At 36.1% G+C, this 21,241-nt stretch overlaps 1 protein-coding gene across 4 annotated transcripts in view; it reads left to right on the top strand.

The window, feature by feature from the left end:
* CREB1 (cAMP responsive element binding protein 1) overlaps positions 1–20,207 on the top strand; it is a 55,985-nt gene extending 35,778 nt beyond the window's left edge. For all 4 annotated transcript variants that reach the window (XM_049615051.1, XM_049615048.1, XM_049615050.1 and 1 more), the window contains 3 exons: positions 4,035–4,217; positions 6,206–6,356; positions 19,976–20,207. In XM_049615051.1, coding sequence (XP_049471008.1) covers positions 4,035–4,217; positions 6,206–6,356; positions 19,976–20,120 — 479 coding nt within the window. In that variant the 3' untranslated portion in view covers positions 20,121–20,207. The remainder of the gene's footprint in view (positions 1–4,034; positions 4,218–6,205; positions 6,357–19,975) is intronic.
* Positions 20,208–21,241: the final 1,034 nt, after the last annotated feature.

Here is a 21,241-nt window from a genome sequence, read left to right as displayed (position 1 = left end):
ATTCACTTTCCGTTCTAAAAGTAGCATTTTAAAATCGTATTTAATGTTTTGTGGTGGGTGTCGACAGGCTTGGTTATAGTCTACCAACACATTCAAATCATTATTCTTTTTAATGTAAAAGGTAATATAGTGAATTATGATAGCATAAACATAAGGACTGCCAAAATTAGAGCACAGTTGGCCTTTGGGCTCAGAGAAGGCAAAGATTTCTTTTGCAAAATTATCAAAGTTTCCATTTCTGTCATGTCTCTATCTGACACTTAGGTCTCTCTCCTTATCTTTCACCCAAATCTGTTACAAAGTACTTTTGAGCTCTGCTTTTGTTTGATCAGAGGCATTTGTGTGAATGGTGTTTTTCTGTCTTTTCCCAGTGTCTTTTGCCTCCTTAAGTGCCTCACACGTAGATTTCTTCATTTTGATGTGTTCATTAAATCCAGTACTTCCTAAGGGCACCTGGGTGGCTCAGTCGGTTAAGCGTCCAACTCCTGATTTCAGCTCAGGTCATGACCTCATGGTTTGTGAGTCTGAGCCCCGCATTGGGCTTCACACTCACAGTGCGGAGTCTGCTTGGGATTCTCTCTCTCTCTACCCCTACCACACGTGTTCTTTCTGTCTCAAAATAAAGTTGAAAAAAATCCATTGCTTGCCATTATGTAGTTTCCCCCCCTTTCTTCCTTATTGCAAATTAAATGTACTCATTGACACTCCCTTGTTGCATTAATTTTCTAATGCCCAGGGGTGGTCTGTGTCAGGAATGTGTATAAAAGTTTGAGTCCCAAATTAATAGTTTTTGCATAGTTCAGCCTTTGTTTACATAACTAATTTGCATTCCAACTGTATTAAAAACATATTCCTAAGTAGCAGACTTTTTAGCTGTCCTGAAGCTGAAACTTTTGAAAGTGAGTAGAAGGAAAGCATTTTTTTGACTAAGCTTCTTGTCCACACTGTGCTTACTGGAGTTCAGTCACCTTTTTTCCTTCTTGAGTTCTTTGTTGGCAGAGACAAACAGGTACCATCTATATACATGTATGTGGTTTTTGTAACCCTTATATCCAAATAATTTGAAGTATTCAAGATGTGTGTTCTGAGACATTGATATATGACATGTACTTTTCTCTGTACTTCAACAGAAACCTGAGGGATACACCACACTCCTGTTAGTAACAGTAATTCAGTTGTGCAGGGAATCTCACTTGAACTAGAAAGTATGCTCTTTAGAGAAAAGGCATATAGAATCTCAAATAGGGAAGGGAAATTCAGAAATGTAGATGTTTAATTTGGCATACCACTCTGTCCCAGCAACTGAAAATTGCTACTTTTAGAAAGTTCATACTTTGAGATTTTTAAAATTTTACTGCATTATCCATTATTCTCTTAGAGTATACACCTATTTCCTTGATGGAATTGATTTAACATTATGTTCTTGACACGTATACAACATTTATATGTTTCTTAACTTAATCCTTTTCATCTCTCCCCAGTAGTAAGAGTTTGGTATATATCTGTCCATTCTTTTTCATTTTATTTATACATAAATATGTTACCATGTACAGTATTTTTATACAAGTGAGATCTACATTACTTATGTGCTATATATATAATTTCCTCAACAGCTACATTGTGTTTCACTATATAAATGTAACTTTTATTTAAACATCCCCCACCCCCCCCCCTCCCCCCACATATACATACACACACACATTGGTAAACATTTAGGACATTTCTATTGTTTTAAACAGTAAGACATGAACATACTTATATATGTGATAAAGGTCTCAGTGGGATAGCATCCAAAGAGTGGAATTGTTGGGGCACTTGGATGGCTTAGTCGGTTAAGTGTCTAACTTAGGCTCAGATCATGATCTCCCAGTTTGAGCCCCATATTATGCTATCTCTCCCTCTCAAAAATAAATAAACGTTAAAAAATTTTTTTTTTTTTAAATTGTGCAATTGTTGAATCAAAGCACATCCTGCCCAATTTCCCTTCCCGGTGGCTGCACCAGTTTGTATTCCTTCCATACATTGTTTTTTTGTTTTTTTTTTTTTAATTAATGCTGTTAGTAGTTTTATCCATTACTTTGTTCACTGTTCCTAGAAAAATAAAGTCTTTTTTGAGAAATTCTAAGTTAGAAACACAAGTGTCTATCATTTGGAACTTGAATCTTTTGTTTCACTAAATACAACTAAAACCTATGATGTTTTCCTCATGTTCACTTTAACTACTCAGAATCTCAGCTGAGTTTATGTTTAATTGTATTCTTCCTCTAGATTTTCTGGTAGAATCTCTGGGGTAGAGACACATCAGTTACTTGACTTCTATCTTTTTCTTCTTGTTTTAATGAATTTAGTTTTATTGAAAGCCATCCCAAATCCTTTGGGAATAATCAAGTATATAAATAAATAGTACAGAGAAAAACATGTCTGATAGGATCAGACTTTTGTTTTCAGAGTACTTTCATATATATGACTTCATTTGATTTTTATAGTTGTAGTTAGCATGGCTAGAACCGGATATTTTTACAGAAGAGATGACAGATTCAAATAACAGTGTACTGATGGAACCTGGACTAGAACCCAGATCTGCTGATACCTAGTTTCCTACTTCTTTTTTCCCACCTTGAGTTCATTGGTATGTAGCCAAGAAGAAATTGTGGTTTGATTGTTCCCCTTCTGATTCTTTCAAGTTACCTGCCATTTTAATCTCAATACAGTTCTTACATATTCCTTTTTTTTAATTGCCTAAGAGAAGTAAAACTTACAGACTTAGCTAAAGTAGATGGATTATAAATGCCAGTATCTTAATTTCCAATAGGTATCATTTCTCATTTGCTAAAGCAAATCATAGCTACTTACTGTTACTATTTCTTGACTGAACAGTAGTTAATCAATGTTGCTCATACAGATGACTCAGCATATTAGTTTCTTAGAGCTGGGAGATAATTGATCCCAAATAACTCCCTTCTAACAGGCAAAATAAAAAAGTAAAATGCATAAGACATGTTGACTTATTCAGTTAAAATCCATTATGCAATTTTATATGTAATATTGTGATTTTAGTCCTCTTTCTGGAAAACTTTTAAGAGGGAGAGTATCTCGAGAGGATCCAACCACCAACTTAATGCTGGTAGCTAAAGGATTGCTTTGTTCAAATAAAATAATAACCTACCTCTTTCTCTTAACTTTTCCATCTACTGTAGTATAAAGGTGAATTCATTTTTTTTTTAATAAAGTGAAATATCTTTTAGTATGGGCCAAAGTTGATTACTTCATAACAGGTGAATGACAAGTGTGGTTAATTAGTGAATAATCAAAGGATCCTGTATGAGATGCTTGGATATGTAACAGAAATAGCAGTTAAATAGTTTTTCTAAATGATTGATCTTGAGCACTAATTTTTAACTTTGTGAGATACTCTATGATAAATGAGTCTCACAGGATGTATCAGTTTTGCTGAGTGGACGTTTGTTACAGTTTAAGCATTGCTAGCTGAGTTAGAGAACAGAATGCGCTACTGAACTGCTTTAATTGTGTATTAAAACAGCCATTTATTGGGTGCCTATTACTGCCCATTTCTTTGCTAACTATGTGAAAATAGAGAAGAAAAATCACATTTTCTACCTTCAAGAAATTTACTTTCTAGTGGGATAGCGAATATTAAACAATTAAAATATTGCATAATTAAGGCTAGAATAAAGGAAATATGGATCACAAAGTGGTACCTCCTCTGAACCAACCACTTAGAAAGGAATTTAACATTTTTTCATTCATTTTTTTTTTAATTATTAACAGGTGTTACTATAAATTACAATATGGTTCATGGAGTGCATTTATATTCTAGCAATAGGACATGGGTCTCCTGAGCAGAAAGTTACTTGAGTCTACCAAATCCTACCAAATCCTTCTTGGCCGTGTCATTTGCTATAATAACTTCTCCTAGATCAGGTCTTACACATTATTCTGCTGAATGTAGTGTGTTGTAGAAGTTTGGTATGGTATTAATTAAACTGATAACCATAAAATCCATTGGGTTTTAGTTGCCATTACCCAGGGAGGAGCAATACAGCTGGCTAACAATGGTACCGATGGGGTACAGGGCCTGCAAACATTAACCATGACCAATGCAGCTGCCACTCAGCCGGGCACTACCATTCTACAGTACGCACAGACCACTGACGGACAGCAGATCTTAGTGCCCAGCAACCAAGTTGTTGTTCAAGGTAAGAGAATTCAGAATTCATAGGTGTGGTAAATTCTTTGAAAGGGTAAAAATTTTATAAACTCAGATAAAGTAAGTATGATACTGCAGAGCACTGTGAAAATGTAGTTAATTTTGTTTTCATTATAGATAATGTTCTCCATAAACTCTTCTATTTTTCCAGTTGGACCCAAATGTCATGGCATAAAAACAACTATTTTCAGTTTAAAAAATATAACCTCTTTAACACTTCCAGCGTTTGGGGATAGGAGAAACAAGGGTAGGTTACAAGGAAAGATAGTGAAATCAGGAGTTAGGAAAGCTAGATTCTAGATCTAACTGCATAGTTTTGCTGTGTGATCTTGAGTAGGACTCACCTCTCTGGGCCTCATTTTTATTCATGTGTCAAATAAAAGTTTTATTAAATCACTGCTAAGAATCATCAGAGGTTCCAGGCACCTTGCTGCCTCAGTTGGTAGAGCATGCAATCTTGATCTCAGGATTGTGAGTTCAAGCCCCACATCGGGTATAGAACTTACTAAATAATCTGTTTTTCTACTTCTTACTCAAGAAATTGACATCCTCATTTCTAAGATCATCATTTTTTATTTCAAATGAAAACAGTATGTTCTGAAATATCTTATACCAGTTTGTAAGTCTACTGGTCTGTAGAGAAGAAGTAGTAGTTAAATCCTTGATGACTGTAGAAATAGCTTTTTTTGCTTTGTTTTAGTTTTTAAATTAAATAATTTATTGGTCTTAGGAATCTTTACGGATAGGAGTTGACCGTTTTTCTTTGAATCTATTTGAATATTTTAAGAGTATGATTTATGTCAGATTGAAACTTGCATACTGAGGAAATACTTTTAAAATCTGTTAAAATATTTTTATTAATAATAATATATTTTGCCTCTGTTAGGTAGTGACCATCTTACCCCTTCACCATAGATGATAATTTTTGAATAATCCTAAAACACCCAACTAGAGAGTCATCATTTATTTAAAAGGCCCTAATGTATTTACAGAATATATTCTATTACTAAACAAATAATATTTGAAGAAGATAATATTTTGTTTATTAATGGGAGTAAAACACCTTTTCACTTTACATGCAGGTACTCAAAAATTGTAAAGCAGGATGTCAGTGAATTTGAATTCTGAACGTCAGTTTGAAGATGGTAACATGTTTAGTATATAAATCTTTTCCACTCAGACTACACATTTTAATTGAAATTAATGACTAACATGGCTAATTTTATACAGACCTTTAAATTCTCTCAGATAGTGTTAGGTTCTTTATTCTTAGGAGGGCATATTCCTAAGCTGTTTCTAGAAGCAGTTTGACAAATAATGGTTGTGTTTCTTTTCACAAGCGATAGATCATTTAGGTAGAAAAATAAACTTCGGTTTATTTAGCCATTAGCATTTACATTAAAACAAGTAATATAATTGGCATCACGTGGTACACGTTTTCGTACTTACAGTTTTGTTTCAATTAGAAATTTATAATAGTTGACTATAATGCTTTATTTTCTCTTCCATTTTGCTATTTTATGAAAAATCATGGTCGTTTTTATGTCGTGGCAAGAGTCTACTTGAAATTTTTTAATATGAATTTACCAATATCAAAGGAAGACATTGAGGAGTATACTCTATCTAGGAAGATCATCCAAGCTGTGCCCTACTTACCTTTTAGACTTAAGGTTGGTAAGCATGTTAACAGAATAGAACTGCATTCCAATGAAAGATAAATACAAGACCCAGAAGACATAGGTGAAGGCCTCTTTCACCCACGTGTCTATACTAATAAATACATTAAATTGGAAATTATTTGTCAGTAATGACCCAAAGAGGGCTGATTAGTTCAATGTTTTAGTTACAATCACATTCCTTCTTTTTTTTCCCTTGCAATCCAAAATGTATGTTTAGATTGATGATTGACACAGCGTAGTTTTACCAAGTCACGGTGCTTCAGTGTCTTTACACCACGTTCACGGTTTTTCTTCTCAGCTGCCTCTGGAGATGTACAGACATACCAGATTCGCACAGCACCCACTAGCACCATTGCCCCCGGAGTTGTTATGGCATCCTCCCCAGCACTTCCTACACAGCCTGCTGAAGAAGCAGCACGAAAGAGAGAGGTTCGCCTCATGAAGAACAGGTACATACAATGCATTTACTCAGATTGTGGGAGGTCAGGTCGTCTTCAGATTCCGCCAGACGTGTGTCTTTTAAGTCTGCTGAGAATATGATCTTGGTGTTGAGCTTTTTTTCTGGTAGAATTGATGGATGTTGCTGAAACTTCTTTATTTAATAAGCAGCACTTACGAAATGGTTAATGGGATTATGGGTCAATCTTTACTGATGGTTTTCTTTTGTGTAATTTCTCCATGAGAGATTTAATACACAACTCTGCTATATTTTCACTATGCTCTAACCAACTAGCTAGGTTATTTAAATATTGTTTTCTTTTCATGACAAGTCTTATTCGAGAAGATCAAGAAATTCAAGTATGGATATTAAAATTGTTTCATTTATATTAAGTTACTTGTAATAAAGTAAATGTATGATGGCCACTGTTTTAATGAATACCATCTTTATTGAAAATTAACAGTTTAACACCTAAAGGTTTCTTCAGAAATAGATTAATTCTAATACCTTGTTCTTAGATAAAATCTTAGAGTTAGTCTTCAACAATGAAATTGCTACGTATCAAAATCTATGAAATGTGGGTAAAGTAATTCTCATAAAGTAAATTCATAGCTGTAAGTAGTTTTGTCAATAAAAAAACAGTAAGATGTTTTTATTATATTTACTTTAGTATTTTTTATTTATTTAGCTTAGGATTTAATATGGAAATGACTTTAAGACAAAGCAAAGAGAATGAAAATAAAGGTATATATAAAGATCTAAACATTTGATATTGGCGAAAATATTCCTCTGCTGTTCATCCCAAGATTTTTCAAACACTGTGATGAGATAAAAGAAATGTAGGGAGTGAATTTAGGTTGTCTGGATGCAAGTCCTGGACTGCCCTTTTTGCTATGACTTTGGAAGAATACATTAACCCTCTCAGCTGCAGTTTTCTTCTTTGTAAAACGAGATTCCACCACCTGCCCAAAGGGCTGCTCTATGGGACAAATATCATATTCCCCTAAAGGCACTTTGTAACTGCAATGTTCAGTTGAAATTTTTTTTTAATGTTTGTTTGTTTGTTTGTTTATTTATTTATTTATTTATTTTGAGAGAGAGAGAGAGAGAGGGAGAGAATCCCAAGTAGGCTCCACACCGTCAAGCGCAGAGCCTGATGCTGGGCTCAATCTCACGAACCATAAGATCACGACCTGAGTTGTAACCAAGAGTCGACACTTAATTGACTGAGCCACTCAGGCACCCCTCGAAATACTTGTTTTTATGAAGTTTCCTGTTTCTGTTCAGTTCAGCCTCTTTTGTTCCTAAAATATTCTTAGCTGTTATAGAGTGTTAGTAAATTACATCTAAGCTATGAGAAATGGCAGGGCTTTTTCTGGGATATTAGGAAAAGAGTTCAAAATATGCCAAGTGGCTTATTTTATTTGTGCTCCATCAGTCTGTGATTTTCCTTAGGAATTACAACAGAAGCATTAAAAGCTGCATTCATTTAAATATATTTTAAAATATAAATTAAACTTTGTATTTAAATCCTTTCAGTTTTAAAATGTTTGTAAAGAAATGTTTAACCCTTTCAAAAATTTGGAAGTAAGTCTGATTAAGAAGTCTTTAGTAAAGGCCAGGTTGTAAAATTTAAAACAGTAGCGCTTAGTAAAGAAACGAGTTCTAATCAAGACACAGTAGAGCAATCAGATGGAAGATAAACCCTCTTGATGATAAAAACAACAGAAGGACTTCATGTTGTGTCTGTGTAGTTGGGCTCTGTGGGACAGAAATGTTTCCCCTTATATAGAAAAGACTAAGAGGTGGTGTAATTAGTGGGTAAGGAGGCAGCACCGTATAGCTTCTTGTCTTCTCTCTTGTATATAGCAGAGAGCTGCCTATGTATGAAAACTTGTTAATCTGGCTGGCAGACTAAATTTCCTTTTTTATCCATGTAATTTATGTCTCGCCCCTTCCTCTCCCACCCCCTCCCCTCCCCCCATATACATACACCCCAAGTTAGGGATAGGGCATACATAGCTATAGTTCCTAACAACCTTTGCTGGCCTGAGATCTTCAGGGAAGCTACCTGACTTACCACGGACTCTTTAATAAGATACTTTGTCTTGGATTTAGTTTCACTATAAGGAAACTTCCCATTGACTCTGCTATGGTTCCCTTTTCCCTTTATTCCCATGTTACTGCTGCTGCTACTTTTCCAACTTTCATTCATTAGAATGTGGCTTCTGTGACCACCACACCACTCTTATGTCTTTAAAAGATACAGATTCCTTCTCACTTGGCAATCTAGTATTCTCTTTTCATTTTACCTTTATGGAATATTTGACATTTTTGTCTACTCTTTCTCCTGAACTCTTCTTTGGTTTATTCACCTGGTTTTCTGACTACTTTTGAAGTTTTCCCTTGAGACATTCGTTCATACCCGTGTATTTATTTCAGGCATCACCTATATGTTGCTGTCTCCTGATTCTATGTTTTGGCTTTGACCTTTTTTCTGAGGGACTTTTAATATTAGGGGCCAGTTTATGCTGGACACTGTACCTAGTTTCTTTACATATTAGTTCTACCTACAATGAGTAGAAGCTTATCTCCACTTCACAGAGGAGCTATACTTCAGAGAGAAGTTAACTGTCTTGCCAAGGTCACACCTTTTAAGAAATTGGTGCAGGGGTGCCTGGCTGGCTGAGTCAGTAAAGCATGCGACTCTTTTTCATCTTGGGGGTGTGAGTTCAAGCCCCACATTGGGTGTGGAGATTGCTTAAAAATAAAATCTTTAAAAAAAAAAGAAAACTCGGTAGAGCTGAGATTTGAGCCTATTATGTCTGGCGCGAAAGCCTGTGGGCATGGTGCTTCTCGGATTCCAGCCTGCAGCTCTCTCATGCTGTGCCTCTCAAACCAGAGCACATGCCAGTGTGCTGAGATATACGTAGCCCCAAGAAGTAAACTTGGAATGCTTTCCTCCAATGTTTAGTTCACAAAAATTTGAGCAAAATAAACATTTGTAAGGTAAGAAATTTAAAAGAAATTCACACCAGCAGTGGTATTTTGGCTTGTGTCCCCAGAATCCCCATTTCTAGTTTGCTCTGCCCAGTAAGGGTACTTCAGTGGAAAAGTTAGAGGAGCGCTGTCCTGAGCATACTCCCTAGGATGAATGTCCCTTATGTATGTACCTCAAACACAGCCTGTCTTAAATGGAACTTTGATGAGAAGAGTTGTCATCCCCTAAATTCTACACCGTCCAAGTTACCATTTACTCAAAAATGAAGATAAGTGATAAGAAGTCTAAAAGAAAGGACAGATGGTTATTATTTTAGTTTTTGTTGCTGCAGTAACAATAACAAAAACCCCCAAATCTCAATGTCTGAGAACAACAAAGCCTCTTTCTCACATTACATTTGACAGCTGCTAGCCAGCTGCTTGGCCCTCTTCCACATGCTCCCAACTAAAGGAGAAGCACCTTTTCTGACAAAGCATGTCAGTTGTGTAGCAAAGGGGAAAAGGCAATGCTTTTTTTTTTAATTTTTTTTTTCCAACGTTTTTTATTTATTTTTGGGACAGAGAGACAGAGCATGAACGGGGGAGGGGCAGAGAGAGAGGGAGACACAGAGTCGGAAACAGGCTCCAGGCTCCGAGCCATCAGCCCAGAGCCTGATGCGGGGCTCGAACTCACGGACCGCGAGATCGTGACCTGGCTGAAGTCGGACGCTTAACCGACTGCGCCACCCAGGCGCCCCAAGGCAATGCTTTTTAAATCATCTGCTTGCTGGGGGTGAACATGGCATCCACTTGTGTATTCTTCGCTTGGGGAGGGAGGAGTAAAAAATTATGACAGTAATACAATTCACAGTATTGTATCCTTGTTGTATAATTTTAGAATGCAGGAGGATTTTAATAGATTTCCTAAAGGCAGAAGTAATAAACGTAAAGGTTACATAGGTTTGACTACATGTATGAAAATATAAAACCCCTGTTTAGCCAAGCAAAAGATACAGTAGCAAAGCAAACAAACTAGGAACATTTGACAAGTCAGAAGAGAGTTAAGGATATGAATAGGCAAATTCATAGAAAATGAATTAGAAATGAGGTAAAAAAAAAAAAAAAAAAAAGTTTTGGAAAAATTCCAGATAGTTGAAGTGTATGCTATGTAAATTAAGGCATGTTCATTGTACACATTGTATACATTCAGCCACATACAGTCAACCTTTAAGAATGAATATAGATGGGGGGAGGGGAGCGCCTGGGTGGCTCAGTCACTTAAGCGTCTCTTGGTTTCATGATCATGATCTCACAGTTCATGAGATCAGCCCCCACATCCGGTTCCATGCTTCTAGCTTGGCGATTGCTTGGGATTCTCTCTCTCTCTGCCCCTCCCCCACTCATACTCACGCTCTCTCACACGCGCACACTCTTTCAAATAAACTTAAAAAAAATAAATTTAAGAATAGATAGATGGCATTTTTATTGAGATAGGAAGATGTTCATAGTGGAAAAAAGCAGGTTACCAGAGAGTATGTGTAATCCCACTTTGTTTGGGTGGTGGGGGGGAGTTTGTTTTTTTTATTTATTTTTTAATGTTTATTTTTGAGAGAGAGAGAGAGAGAGAGAGCGCACCAGCAGCGGAGGGGCAGAGAGAGGGAGGGAGACATAGAATCCAAAGCAGGCTCCAAGCTCCAAGCTCCAGGCTCCAAGCTGTCAGCACAGAGCCCAATGCAGGGCTTGAACTCATGAACCATGAGATCATGACCTGAGCTGAAGTCTGACGCTTAACTGACCAAGCCACCCAGGTGACCCCTACTTTTGTTTTTATGACACATGTGAAACATGCTAATTATACAAGCACATTAGAAAACATAAGTTAAAAATTTAATCATCACTAATTGTGCCACCCAAAATGTTAACATTCTGGAGTATAATTTTTTCCCTAATATATATGTGCAAAAATAAATAATATATTTTTAATGTATAGTTCTTAATTTTTTATTTTTAAATAATTTTAGGTTACAGAAGAGTTGTGAAAGTAGTACAGAATTCCAGATACTCTTTATCCAGCTTTCTCTGATTTTAGCATATGACATAACCAGGCTTCAGTTACCAAAACTAAGAAGCTAACATCTGTCATATATTGTGGGTATATGACAGCATATTATATGTTATATTAACACAGTCAATATGTTATATGGTGTAGTATACAACGTAGTGTTGTATACCATAATACTATACTATTAAACAGACTGTACACTTTATTCAGATATCCTCAGTTATTCCACTTATATTCCTTTTCTCTTCCAGAATCCAGTCCAGGGTTCCTACCCACTGCATTTAGTCACCATGCCTACTCATGTCCTGCAAACTGTGACGCTTTCTCTTTTGACTTTCATGGCCTTGTCACTTTTGAAGAGTAGTGGTCAGGTTTCTTTTAGAATATCCCTCGGTTTGGGTGGGCTTATGTGACATTTTCTTACAGACTGAGGTAATGGATTTGGAGGGATAATACCACAGAGGTGTAACGTGCCTTTCTTGTCATACTGTATTGAGGTAGCGCATACCAGTATGACTTGTTAGTGGTCGTGATGTTAACTTTGATTCCTTGGTTAAAGTGGGGTCCAGGTGTCTCCTGCAGAGTTACCATTTTTCTAGTTTTACACTCTATTCCTTAGAAGCAAATCACTAAATCTAGCCCACATTCAAAGAGAGATGAAAGTCAAAAAGGAGAGTATCAAAGAATTTATGGTCATAGGCAAAAAACCACCATAGTAATTGGTATATTTGAGGGGAGAGACTTGAAGGCTGTGCAGATACCTTATTTCTCTTTAAAGTTTTGCCCATTAATTTTAGTATTCACTAGTGATATTCAGATGAGGGTTTTTCTATTTCTCCTGTCCCTAATACATTTATTAACTGGAATTCTTTTATAAGGAAAATCTGTCCCTTCTTCCCTACTTACTTATATGTATAAATATATATATTGTGGATACTTACTTTATAATTCGCACTATAACTTAATACTATTTATTTGTTATGTTCAGATTATTCCAGCTTTGACTTTTGGGAGCTCTTGCAAGTTGGTTTCCTTTTATCCTTTTGACATGTCCCCTTTTTTTTTAAACATGTCCTTATTGTCTGACACTACAAGATTGTCCAGATTCAGCTTCTTATTTGTGTGTTCCCTGCCTTAGCCTTGGAACTAACCATTTCTTCCTAAGTTCCTTTTATTGGAAAATGGTACATAGAAATCAAGAAGAGGGCATCACATATGCTCTTTGCTACCAGGTATCGCACTTCTGGGCCCTCTCAAAAGGTGGTGTCACTAAATATGTATGTGTACTAGCCGATGTATGCACACATCTAAATTTCTGTGTTTGTATATTACTAAAATAAATATGAATTCATACTAGCTTCTCTGACTCTGATCTATAGCCACAGGGTTCATTTTAGTCTTCTCCACTTTGCTTATTTATAACTTCTTTCTCTGACCAGAAACTTGGCTTCCCATTAAGTATATTTACACACTTAAGTGTAGTATACACTTAAAATAGTTACTGAATTGCTAACTTGTACATCCATGAGAAACAGATTCACCAATTACAATACAGTATGTGCAGTTCTTTTTGTTCTTAGCCTTAAAGTACCAGTGTTTTCAAAGCTATTGAGTTGGGTCTCTTCCTTTTTTCTTTATCTTCTTCAGTGAGGTTATATCACACTTGTAGTATGGTTAGATTTGTCATCATCTTCATTCATTTCTGGGATTGCATGTAGTTTACTTTTTATCTTCTGTTGGTTTTGACAGATGTATGGTACCAGGTTTCTACCCCCCACAGTGCCTTACAGAACTGTTATACCATCCTAGAAAGAATCCCATGTAATACCCACATGGTAATCCTCTTCTACCCCCTTTCCCATACCCTCAAAACCACTGAACTATTTTCTATCCTTTGGATTTTGCTTTTTCCAGAATCTCATATAAATGGAATCATACAGTGTGTAGCCTTTAGGATCTGGCTTCTTTGACTTGGCAGAATGCATTCAAGATTCATTGATTATCTTGCGTGGATCAGTAGTTGGTTTTACCCCTGGTACTGCCTCGTATGATTTTACTGTGGTTTGTTTGTTCATTGACCTTGACGTTCATCATAGTTTCCAGTTTGGAGCATTATGAATGAAGTTACTATAAATATATACAGGTGTTAATATGAACTTTCAGTTCACTTGAGTAAATATCTAGGAGTGGGCTGGCCAGCTGGAATGGTAAGTGTATATCTAACTTTACAAGAAACTGCCAGATTGTTTTCCAAAGTGGCTGTATCATTTGACATTCCCACCAGCAGTGTTTGAGAGTTCTACTTTTGATCTCTATTCAGTGTTACAATGTATGTTTTACGTTTAGGTCTATGATCCCTATTGAGTTAACTTTTGTATAAGGTGTGAGGTGTATCAAGATTCATGTTTTGTGTGTGGACATCCATTTGTTCCAGCATCAGTTGTTAAAAAGATTATCCTTTGTTGAACTCCGTTGTACTTTTGTCAAAAATCATGTATCTGTATTTGTGTGGGTCTGTTTCTGGCTAGCTTGTTTCATTGGTCTTTGTGTTTATGCTTTCACTGATGCCATGCTGTCTTGATTAGTGTAGTTCATAGTAAGTTTTGAATTTGATAATGTGAGTCCTCCAACTTTGCTCTTTTACAGAATTGCTTGGACTATTCTCTTTCCTTTGCATTTTCAAAGTATGTATCTTCCATTCTATGAATACAATTACATTTTTTAGCATATAGATCCTACATACATTTTGTTACATTTATAACTAAATACTTCTGGATTTTTGGTTTTGGTTTTCTTGATGGGTATAGAAGACTAGTAGGGATTTGATTCCTAATATTGAAAATCTGTGGTTTTTCTCTCCCTCTCCCTCCCTCCCTCTCCCTCTGTCTCTCTCTCTTTCTCTCTCTGTCTCTCTCTCACACACACACACAAACACACACACTTACTTGGTTAGTCTGGCTAGAAATTTATAAATTATTAAAAACAGACTATGAGGATTTGACCCATGGGTCACAGGTTGCTAACTATGGTCTAACCCAAGTAAAAGACAAACCAGATTAAAAAACCAAGACTTAACTATACATTATTTATAAGAATCTCCTTTCAAATATAAAGCATAGGTAGATTGGAAGGAAAGGGGTAGAATAGGGTAGGCCATGCAAATAGCAACCTAAAGGAAGCTGAACATTGTCAGGGATAAAGGACATTGTATAATGATAAAATTATTATCATTATAGGCCTCTAATAATAATATCATTATTATCATAGGCCTCTAATTCTACTAGAGTAGGTGTATGTTCCTAACAATTTTAACATATAGTAGGCCAGGGCTGATGACACTAAACAGAGAATTGAACAAATCTGTAATCATAGTTGAAAACTTCAGCATTCTTTTCTTCAATAATGATAGAAAATAAAGATACAACCTGAATGACATCAACCAGTTGTACCTATTTGGCATTTTTATGACACTTGTTAATCTGAAAGAATAGAAATAGAAGTGCCTGGGTGGCTCAGTCGAGTCAGCATCTGACTCGATCTTGGCTCGGGTCATGGTCTCATGGTTTGTAAGTTTGAGCTCTCTGTTGGGCTCTGCACTGATGGTGGAGAGCCTGCTTGGGATTCTGTCTCTGCCCCTCTCCTACTTGCTGTCTCTTTCTCTCCCTCGAAATAAATAAATACTTTTTTTTTTTTTTTAAAAAGAGTAGAAATAATATAAAGTATGTGCTTGGCCCATAAAACATCTGGGAATATCCCCAGTTGTGTGGAAATTAAGTATCAAACATTTCTAAATCTATAGGTCAAAAGGAAGTCTTAAAGGAAATAAATATTTTGAACTAAGTGCAAATTAAAAAACAACAAAAATTTGTGGGATACAGTTCAGTCAGGGCTTAGGGGGAAATTTGTATCCTTAAACACTTAACATTAGAAAAGAATCCTCTGTGTCAGGCAGGGGTTGGCAAACTGTACCTCATTGCCTGTTTTTATAAACTTTTATTGAGGGGCATCTGGGTAGCTTAGTCGGTTAAGTGTCCAACTTTAGATCTTGGCTCAGGTCATGATCTCACAGTTTGTGAGTTTGAGCCGTGCATCAGGCTTTGTGCTGGCGGTGCGGAGCCTGGTTGGGATTGATATTCTCTCTCTCTCTCTCTCTCTCTCTCTCTCTCTCTCTCTCTCTCTCTCAAATAAATTTACAAGGAAACTTAAAAAAAAGTTTTATTTGGAACACAGCCATGTTCATTCAATTATGTGTTACCCATGGCTGCTTCCATGCTACAACAGCAGTAGTTGTGACAGAGTCCATTTGGTCCAAAAAGCCAAAAAAATGTTTGCCAACCTAACTTCTATCTTAAGAAACTGGGGGGAAAAAGAGCAAATTAAAATCAATAAAACTGAAGAGAAAACCAATAGAGGAAAATCAGCGAAACAAAAAATTGGTTGTTAAAAAAGAAAAAGTACAATTGATAAACTTCTTTGAAGACAAAAGAAAAAAAAATCAGGTAGTTTGGAATTATTGAAGATGCTGAAAATGGAAAGAATAAGTGAGACAGAATAAGAGTATCATATGGAGGCAAAGAATTAGGTCAGTGAATGGAGGAGGATGTTGAGACACATTATGTGAAAGAACTTTTTTCTAAAAATATGCCTATCACATCAATTTCAGAATCTATAAGCCATCTGTTTGCATGAATGCTTAAACTCCTAAAATCCTGTTTCTCTACTGGAAGAAACATTCAGTGGTCAATTTAATCTTCACACTGTGTCAGACCAGTCCACTGGGAGAATCCTATCACTTTCTTCTGTTTTTTAAAAAATATTTAGCTAGAAATTTTTGAGAAGCTTTAAGAAGCATTCTCCGAGCTAAGGATTTCTTTAAAATTTTTATTTAAAGCTCATTTGTATTTTGTATTCTACTCCAAAATACAGTAATGCTTATTTTAACGTGAAAATGCTTGCCACCCCTCTGACCCGTTAATCAAAATTGGTGCTTTAGAATGACATGCCACGTTTATTCCCTGATTTTGCAAACTCCTTAATACGAACCTAACAGTCCTGGTTGGAGGCATCTTGATTAGTCCTGTTTTTAAAAAACAGTGGAAGAGGGGCGCCTGGGTGGCTCAGTCGGTTAAGCGGCCAACTTTGGCCCAGCGGCCAACTTCAGCCCAGGTCATGATCTCGCAGTCCGTGAGTTCGAGCCCCACATTGGGCTCTGTGCTAACAGCTCAGAGCCTGGAGCATGTTTCAGATTCTGTGTCTCCCTCTCTCTGACCCTCCCCCGTTCATGCTCTGTCTCTCTCTGTCTCAAAAATAAATAAACATTAAAAAAAAAAAAAAGATGAAGAAACAGTTCTTGCATGGGACCTATTGGAAGCTACTCAACTAGTTAGTTTCAAAGCCAGAATCTGAACCCAATATTTCTGATTTTCAGTTTAGGATTCTTGCTAATATGTCATACTGTATCCAAATTTGTATCCAAATTTGTTTATTTTAAACCGTGCCTAACTTGAGCATTGTTCTGCAAGACTGTGTGTTACTTGAAATTTATTTGGTATCTTCCCGCCGCCCCCCACAAAAAAAGTATTGTATACTCACGTTCAGTTTAGGACATGCTAGTTAGAATTGCTCTTTGAAGAGTCTCAACTGACATTAGTATATGGAAAGGATCAGAAGTCTTAGATGAAAGAAAGCAGTTAATTTTCATAGCCCAGTGTTCTTTTTTTTTTTTTTTAGAATCCTAGTCTAATCTTTCACAACACTATAGTATACTGATTTTTGTACGACAAAGTTAGGAGATACTAACCTATAGGATCATGTTAGTTTAGCTTTTGGAAACTAGCATGTAGATATAGCATTCCTATGAGCATTTGTGGACTGTAAATTCTCAGATGATGGAGAAGGAGAAAGCAAGGAAAACAAGATGAGTCAGCCCTGGATAAAATGAGATTTGTAAATGTGTATATACATAATACAGGCTTTCTCTTTGTTAGAATTTACCCCATACACAGAACATCCAGCCTGACCTCTGAATCAAGCCCACTGTGACCCTTTAGATCACTCTTGGCCTCGTAGCACTTCTCGACTTGTGATCTCCATCATGCATTTGAATGTTGGGCCATTTTTCACTTCTTTCCAAAAAAATTTTCACCAGTGGTACAGTGATGCAGTGGATCATATATTGTCTGTATCTGTCATGGATAATACATCATCAGGTGCATCTTTATTTATTCCAAAAGTCAGCTTGCTCCTTTTTTCTGAACCAGTAGGCTATGTGGGCACGAAGACATTAGAGTTCTCTAGAAACAGTCATTGCTAACACATATGTGGTAGCATTTAGGAAATGCCAGCCACCATTTCATGCACTTTTTACAGATTAACTCCTTAATCCTCATAAAACTTTTGAAGTAGGTAATATTACCTGTTTTACAGTCTGGTAACTAAAGTTAAATAATTTGCTTGTGGCCATGTAATTGGTAAGAAGTAACCACTTAAACCTAAGAACCGGACACTGAAGATAATACTGCTCCTAAGTACTGCCACTGCTGTAAATGAGTGATTAGAAATTGCTGCTTTTATCCATTGTTTAAAGACTTAGGACCGTTCTGCTTTCAACTCTTGGTTCACTTAGTCATAAGGACCTACCTCATGCCAGTCCTAGTGACTGAGCATATAATATATGGTCCTTACTCACATAGAGTTAAAAGAAGAGTTTGTTTACTAGTTTAGCCTTCATAGCTTGCTAAAAAATATTTTATTCTTAGTGTTAAATTTTTTTTAGTAATTTTTTAATTGTGGTAAAAAATTTAAAATTTACCATCTTAACCATTTTAAAAAAAAAATTTTTTTTTTTAACGTTTATTTTTGAGACAGAGAGAGACAGAGCATGAACAGGGGAGGATCAGAGAGAGAGGGAGACACAGAATCTGAAACAGGCTCCAGGCTCTGAGCGGTCAGCACAGAGCCCGACATGGGGCTCGAACTCACGGACCGTGAGATCATGACCTGAGCCGAAGTCGGACACTTAACCGACTGAGCCACCCAGGCGCCCCATCTTAACCATTTTTAAGTATACAGTTCAGTGGTGTTAAATATGTACACAGTGTTGTGCAACAGATCTCCAGAACTTTTTTGCCTTGCAAAACTGAACCTCTGTTAAAAGCAGCTTCCCTCCTTTTCCCCTTCTGTGAGTCCTTGGCAGTCACCACTCTACTATCTGTTTTTATGAGTTTGACTACTTTAGATACTTGAAATAAGTGGAATCCACAGTTGTCCTTTTCGTGACTGGCTTATTTTGCTGCATTATGTCCTCAAAGTTCATCCACATTGTAGTGTGTGATGGTATGTCCTTCCTTTTAAGGCAGAATAATATTCCATTGTATGTGTACCACATTTTTTCAGTGTATCCGTCTGTTGATGAGTACTTGGGTTGCCTCTGCATGTTGACTACTATGAATAATGCTGTTATGGATGGAGGCTTGCCCATATCTCTTTAATATCCTGTCCTGTGTTCTTTGGATATATATCCAAAAGTAGGATTTTTGGATCACAAGGTAATCCTATTTTTAGTTTTTTAAGGAATCACTGTAGTGTTTCCTGTAGTGGCTGGGCAATTTTACATTCCACCAGCAGTGCACAGGGTTCAAATTTCTTCTCATCCTTGTCAACCCTCGCTATTTTCTGTTTAAGTTTTTGTTTTTTAAATAGTAGCCATCCTAATGGATGTGAGGTGGTATCTCATTGTGGTTTTGATTTGTAAGTTGTAAAACTTCTTGATTATATCCTGGATATTAACTCCCTGTTAGATATATATATGATTTGCAAATATCTTCTCCCAATTCATAGGTTGCCTTTTCACTCTGTTGATTGTGCCCTTTCATGAACAGAATTTTTTAAGTTTGATGTGACCCAATTTGTTTATTTTTGCTTTTGTTGTCTATGCTTTTGGTGGCATAGCCAAGAAAGCGCTGCCAAATCCAGTGTCTTGAAGCTTTTCTCCTGTGTTTTCTTCTAGAAGTTTTATAGTTTTAGGTCTTACATTTAGATCTTCAATCCATTTTCAATTAGTTTTTGTACATGGCATAATTAAGGGTCCAACTTCATTCTCTTGCATGTGGATATACAGTGTTCTCAACATCATTTGTGGAAGAGACTCATGTTAGATTGTTGTTGTCTTTTTTTAATGCCCTGAAATGATGTGTTTGTGAGAATTTTCTGTTCAATTTACGATGTTTTGCACACTGATGTTTAGCTTTGGTATTTTCTTAGTTATTGATATTTATAGAATTTCAAGTTTTATAGGTATGAGGCAGATCCTGTCAATAACCAGTGATATAATTTTAAGTGATCATTCAGCCCTTTGGGTTGTTTGTGGGGTTTTCACATTCGGGGTCCTTTTTTAAAATCAAACATCTATGGTATATTAAAATGTTACATGAGGCAATTTCCAAGTCCTTCTGTGTAGTTTTTTCAAATGCCTAATGTATATTAAAATATTTGTTGCTTTGAGCTAAATATCTAAAAGCATTCTAAGCCAAAATAAGTGATATAGAAATAAATGTTGCATAATTTTTCCTGTCCTCCTTTGCTCCTAGGGAAGCAGCACGAGAGTGTCGTAGAAAGAAGAAAGAATATGTGAAATGTTTAGAAAACAGAGTGGCAGTGCTTGAAAACCAAAATAAGACTCTCATTGAGGAGCTAAAAGCACTTAAGGACCTTTACTGCCACAAATCAGATTAATTTGGGATTTAAATTTCACCTGTCATGGTGGAAAAGGACTGGCTTGGCCTCAAGCAGAAAGACAAAATAAACATTTTATTTTCTAAACATTTCTTTTTTTCTATGCGCAAAACTGCCTGAAAGCAACTACAGAATTTCATTCATTTGTGCTTTTGCATTAAACTGTGAATGTTCCAACACCTGCCTCCACGTCTCCCCTCAAGAAATTTTCAGCACCAGGAATCATGAAGAGACTTCTGCTTTTCATCCCCCACCCTCTTCAAGAAGTAATAATTTGTTTACTTGTAAATTGATGGGGGAAATGAGGAAAAGAAAATCTTTTTTTAAATGATTTCAAGGTTTGTGCTGAGCTCCTTGATTGCCTTAGGGACAGAATTACCCCAGCCTCTTGAGCTGAAGTAATGTGTGGGCCGCATGCATAAAGTAAGTAAGGTGCAATGAAGAAGTGTTGATTGCCAAATTGACGTGTTTTCACATTTTCATTGTGAATTATGTAAAATTGCAAAGAGATATACCCTCTAAAAAAGAGTTTTAGTGTGGTGTTGAAGAAATTAAGAATGAATTCGAAGTGCTTTCTATGTACATTCTCTTCTTCAATACTGACAACTTGTCCTTGACCTTCTGTATTAACTGTAGCTCTTCTGTAGGGCAGTTGTTGCTTCTTATTTCAGTTCTGTATGTGTTCAACATTCTTGAATACATTAAAAGAAGTAACCAACTGAATGAAAAAGCATGGTATTTGAATTTTAAATTAAACTGAAGTAAATAAAAGTACAAAGCTTGTTTTAGTTAGTACTAAATTCTTAGTAAAAAGATGCTCATTAGTAAACCAGCCCCTTGAGTTACGTAACAAGGTTTTTAAATAAATGTTTTTGTCATCGCCTTCAAAAATACTTATGTCACTCATTTACTTAAAAAGATATTTCTAATTAAACTGTTCCCATTTGCACTTACACTATACCACCAACAGGAAAGCCTTCAAGATGTTAAATAAAACAAAGTGATATATTTGTTTATAAAATGTTGTGTTGTAGAAAAATACTGATTTTAAATCTTTTCCATATTAACATACTTTAACAGAGTATCCTTAGTGAATTTTTTAATGAAAGTGTAAGGATATA

The sequence above is a fragment of the Panthera uncia genome (assembly GCF_023721935.1).
Source record: "Panthera uncia isolate 11264 chromosome C1 unlocalized genomic scaffold, Puncia_PCG_1.0 HiC_scaffold_3, whole genome shotgun sequence".
Classification (NCBI taxonomy): domain Eukaryota; kingdom Metazoa; phylum Chordata; class Mammalia; order Carnivora; family Felidae; genus Panthera; species Panthera uncia.
Note: the sequence above shows the minus strand (reverse complement) of the source record. Positions and strands in the feature narration are given on the sequence as shown.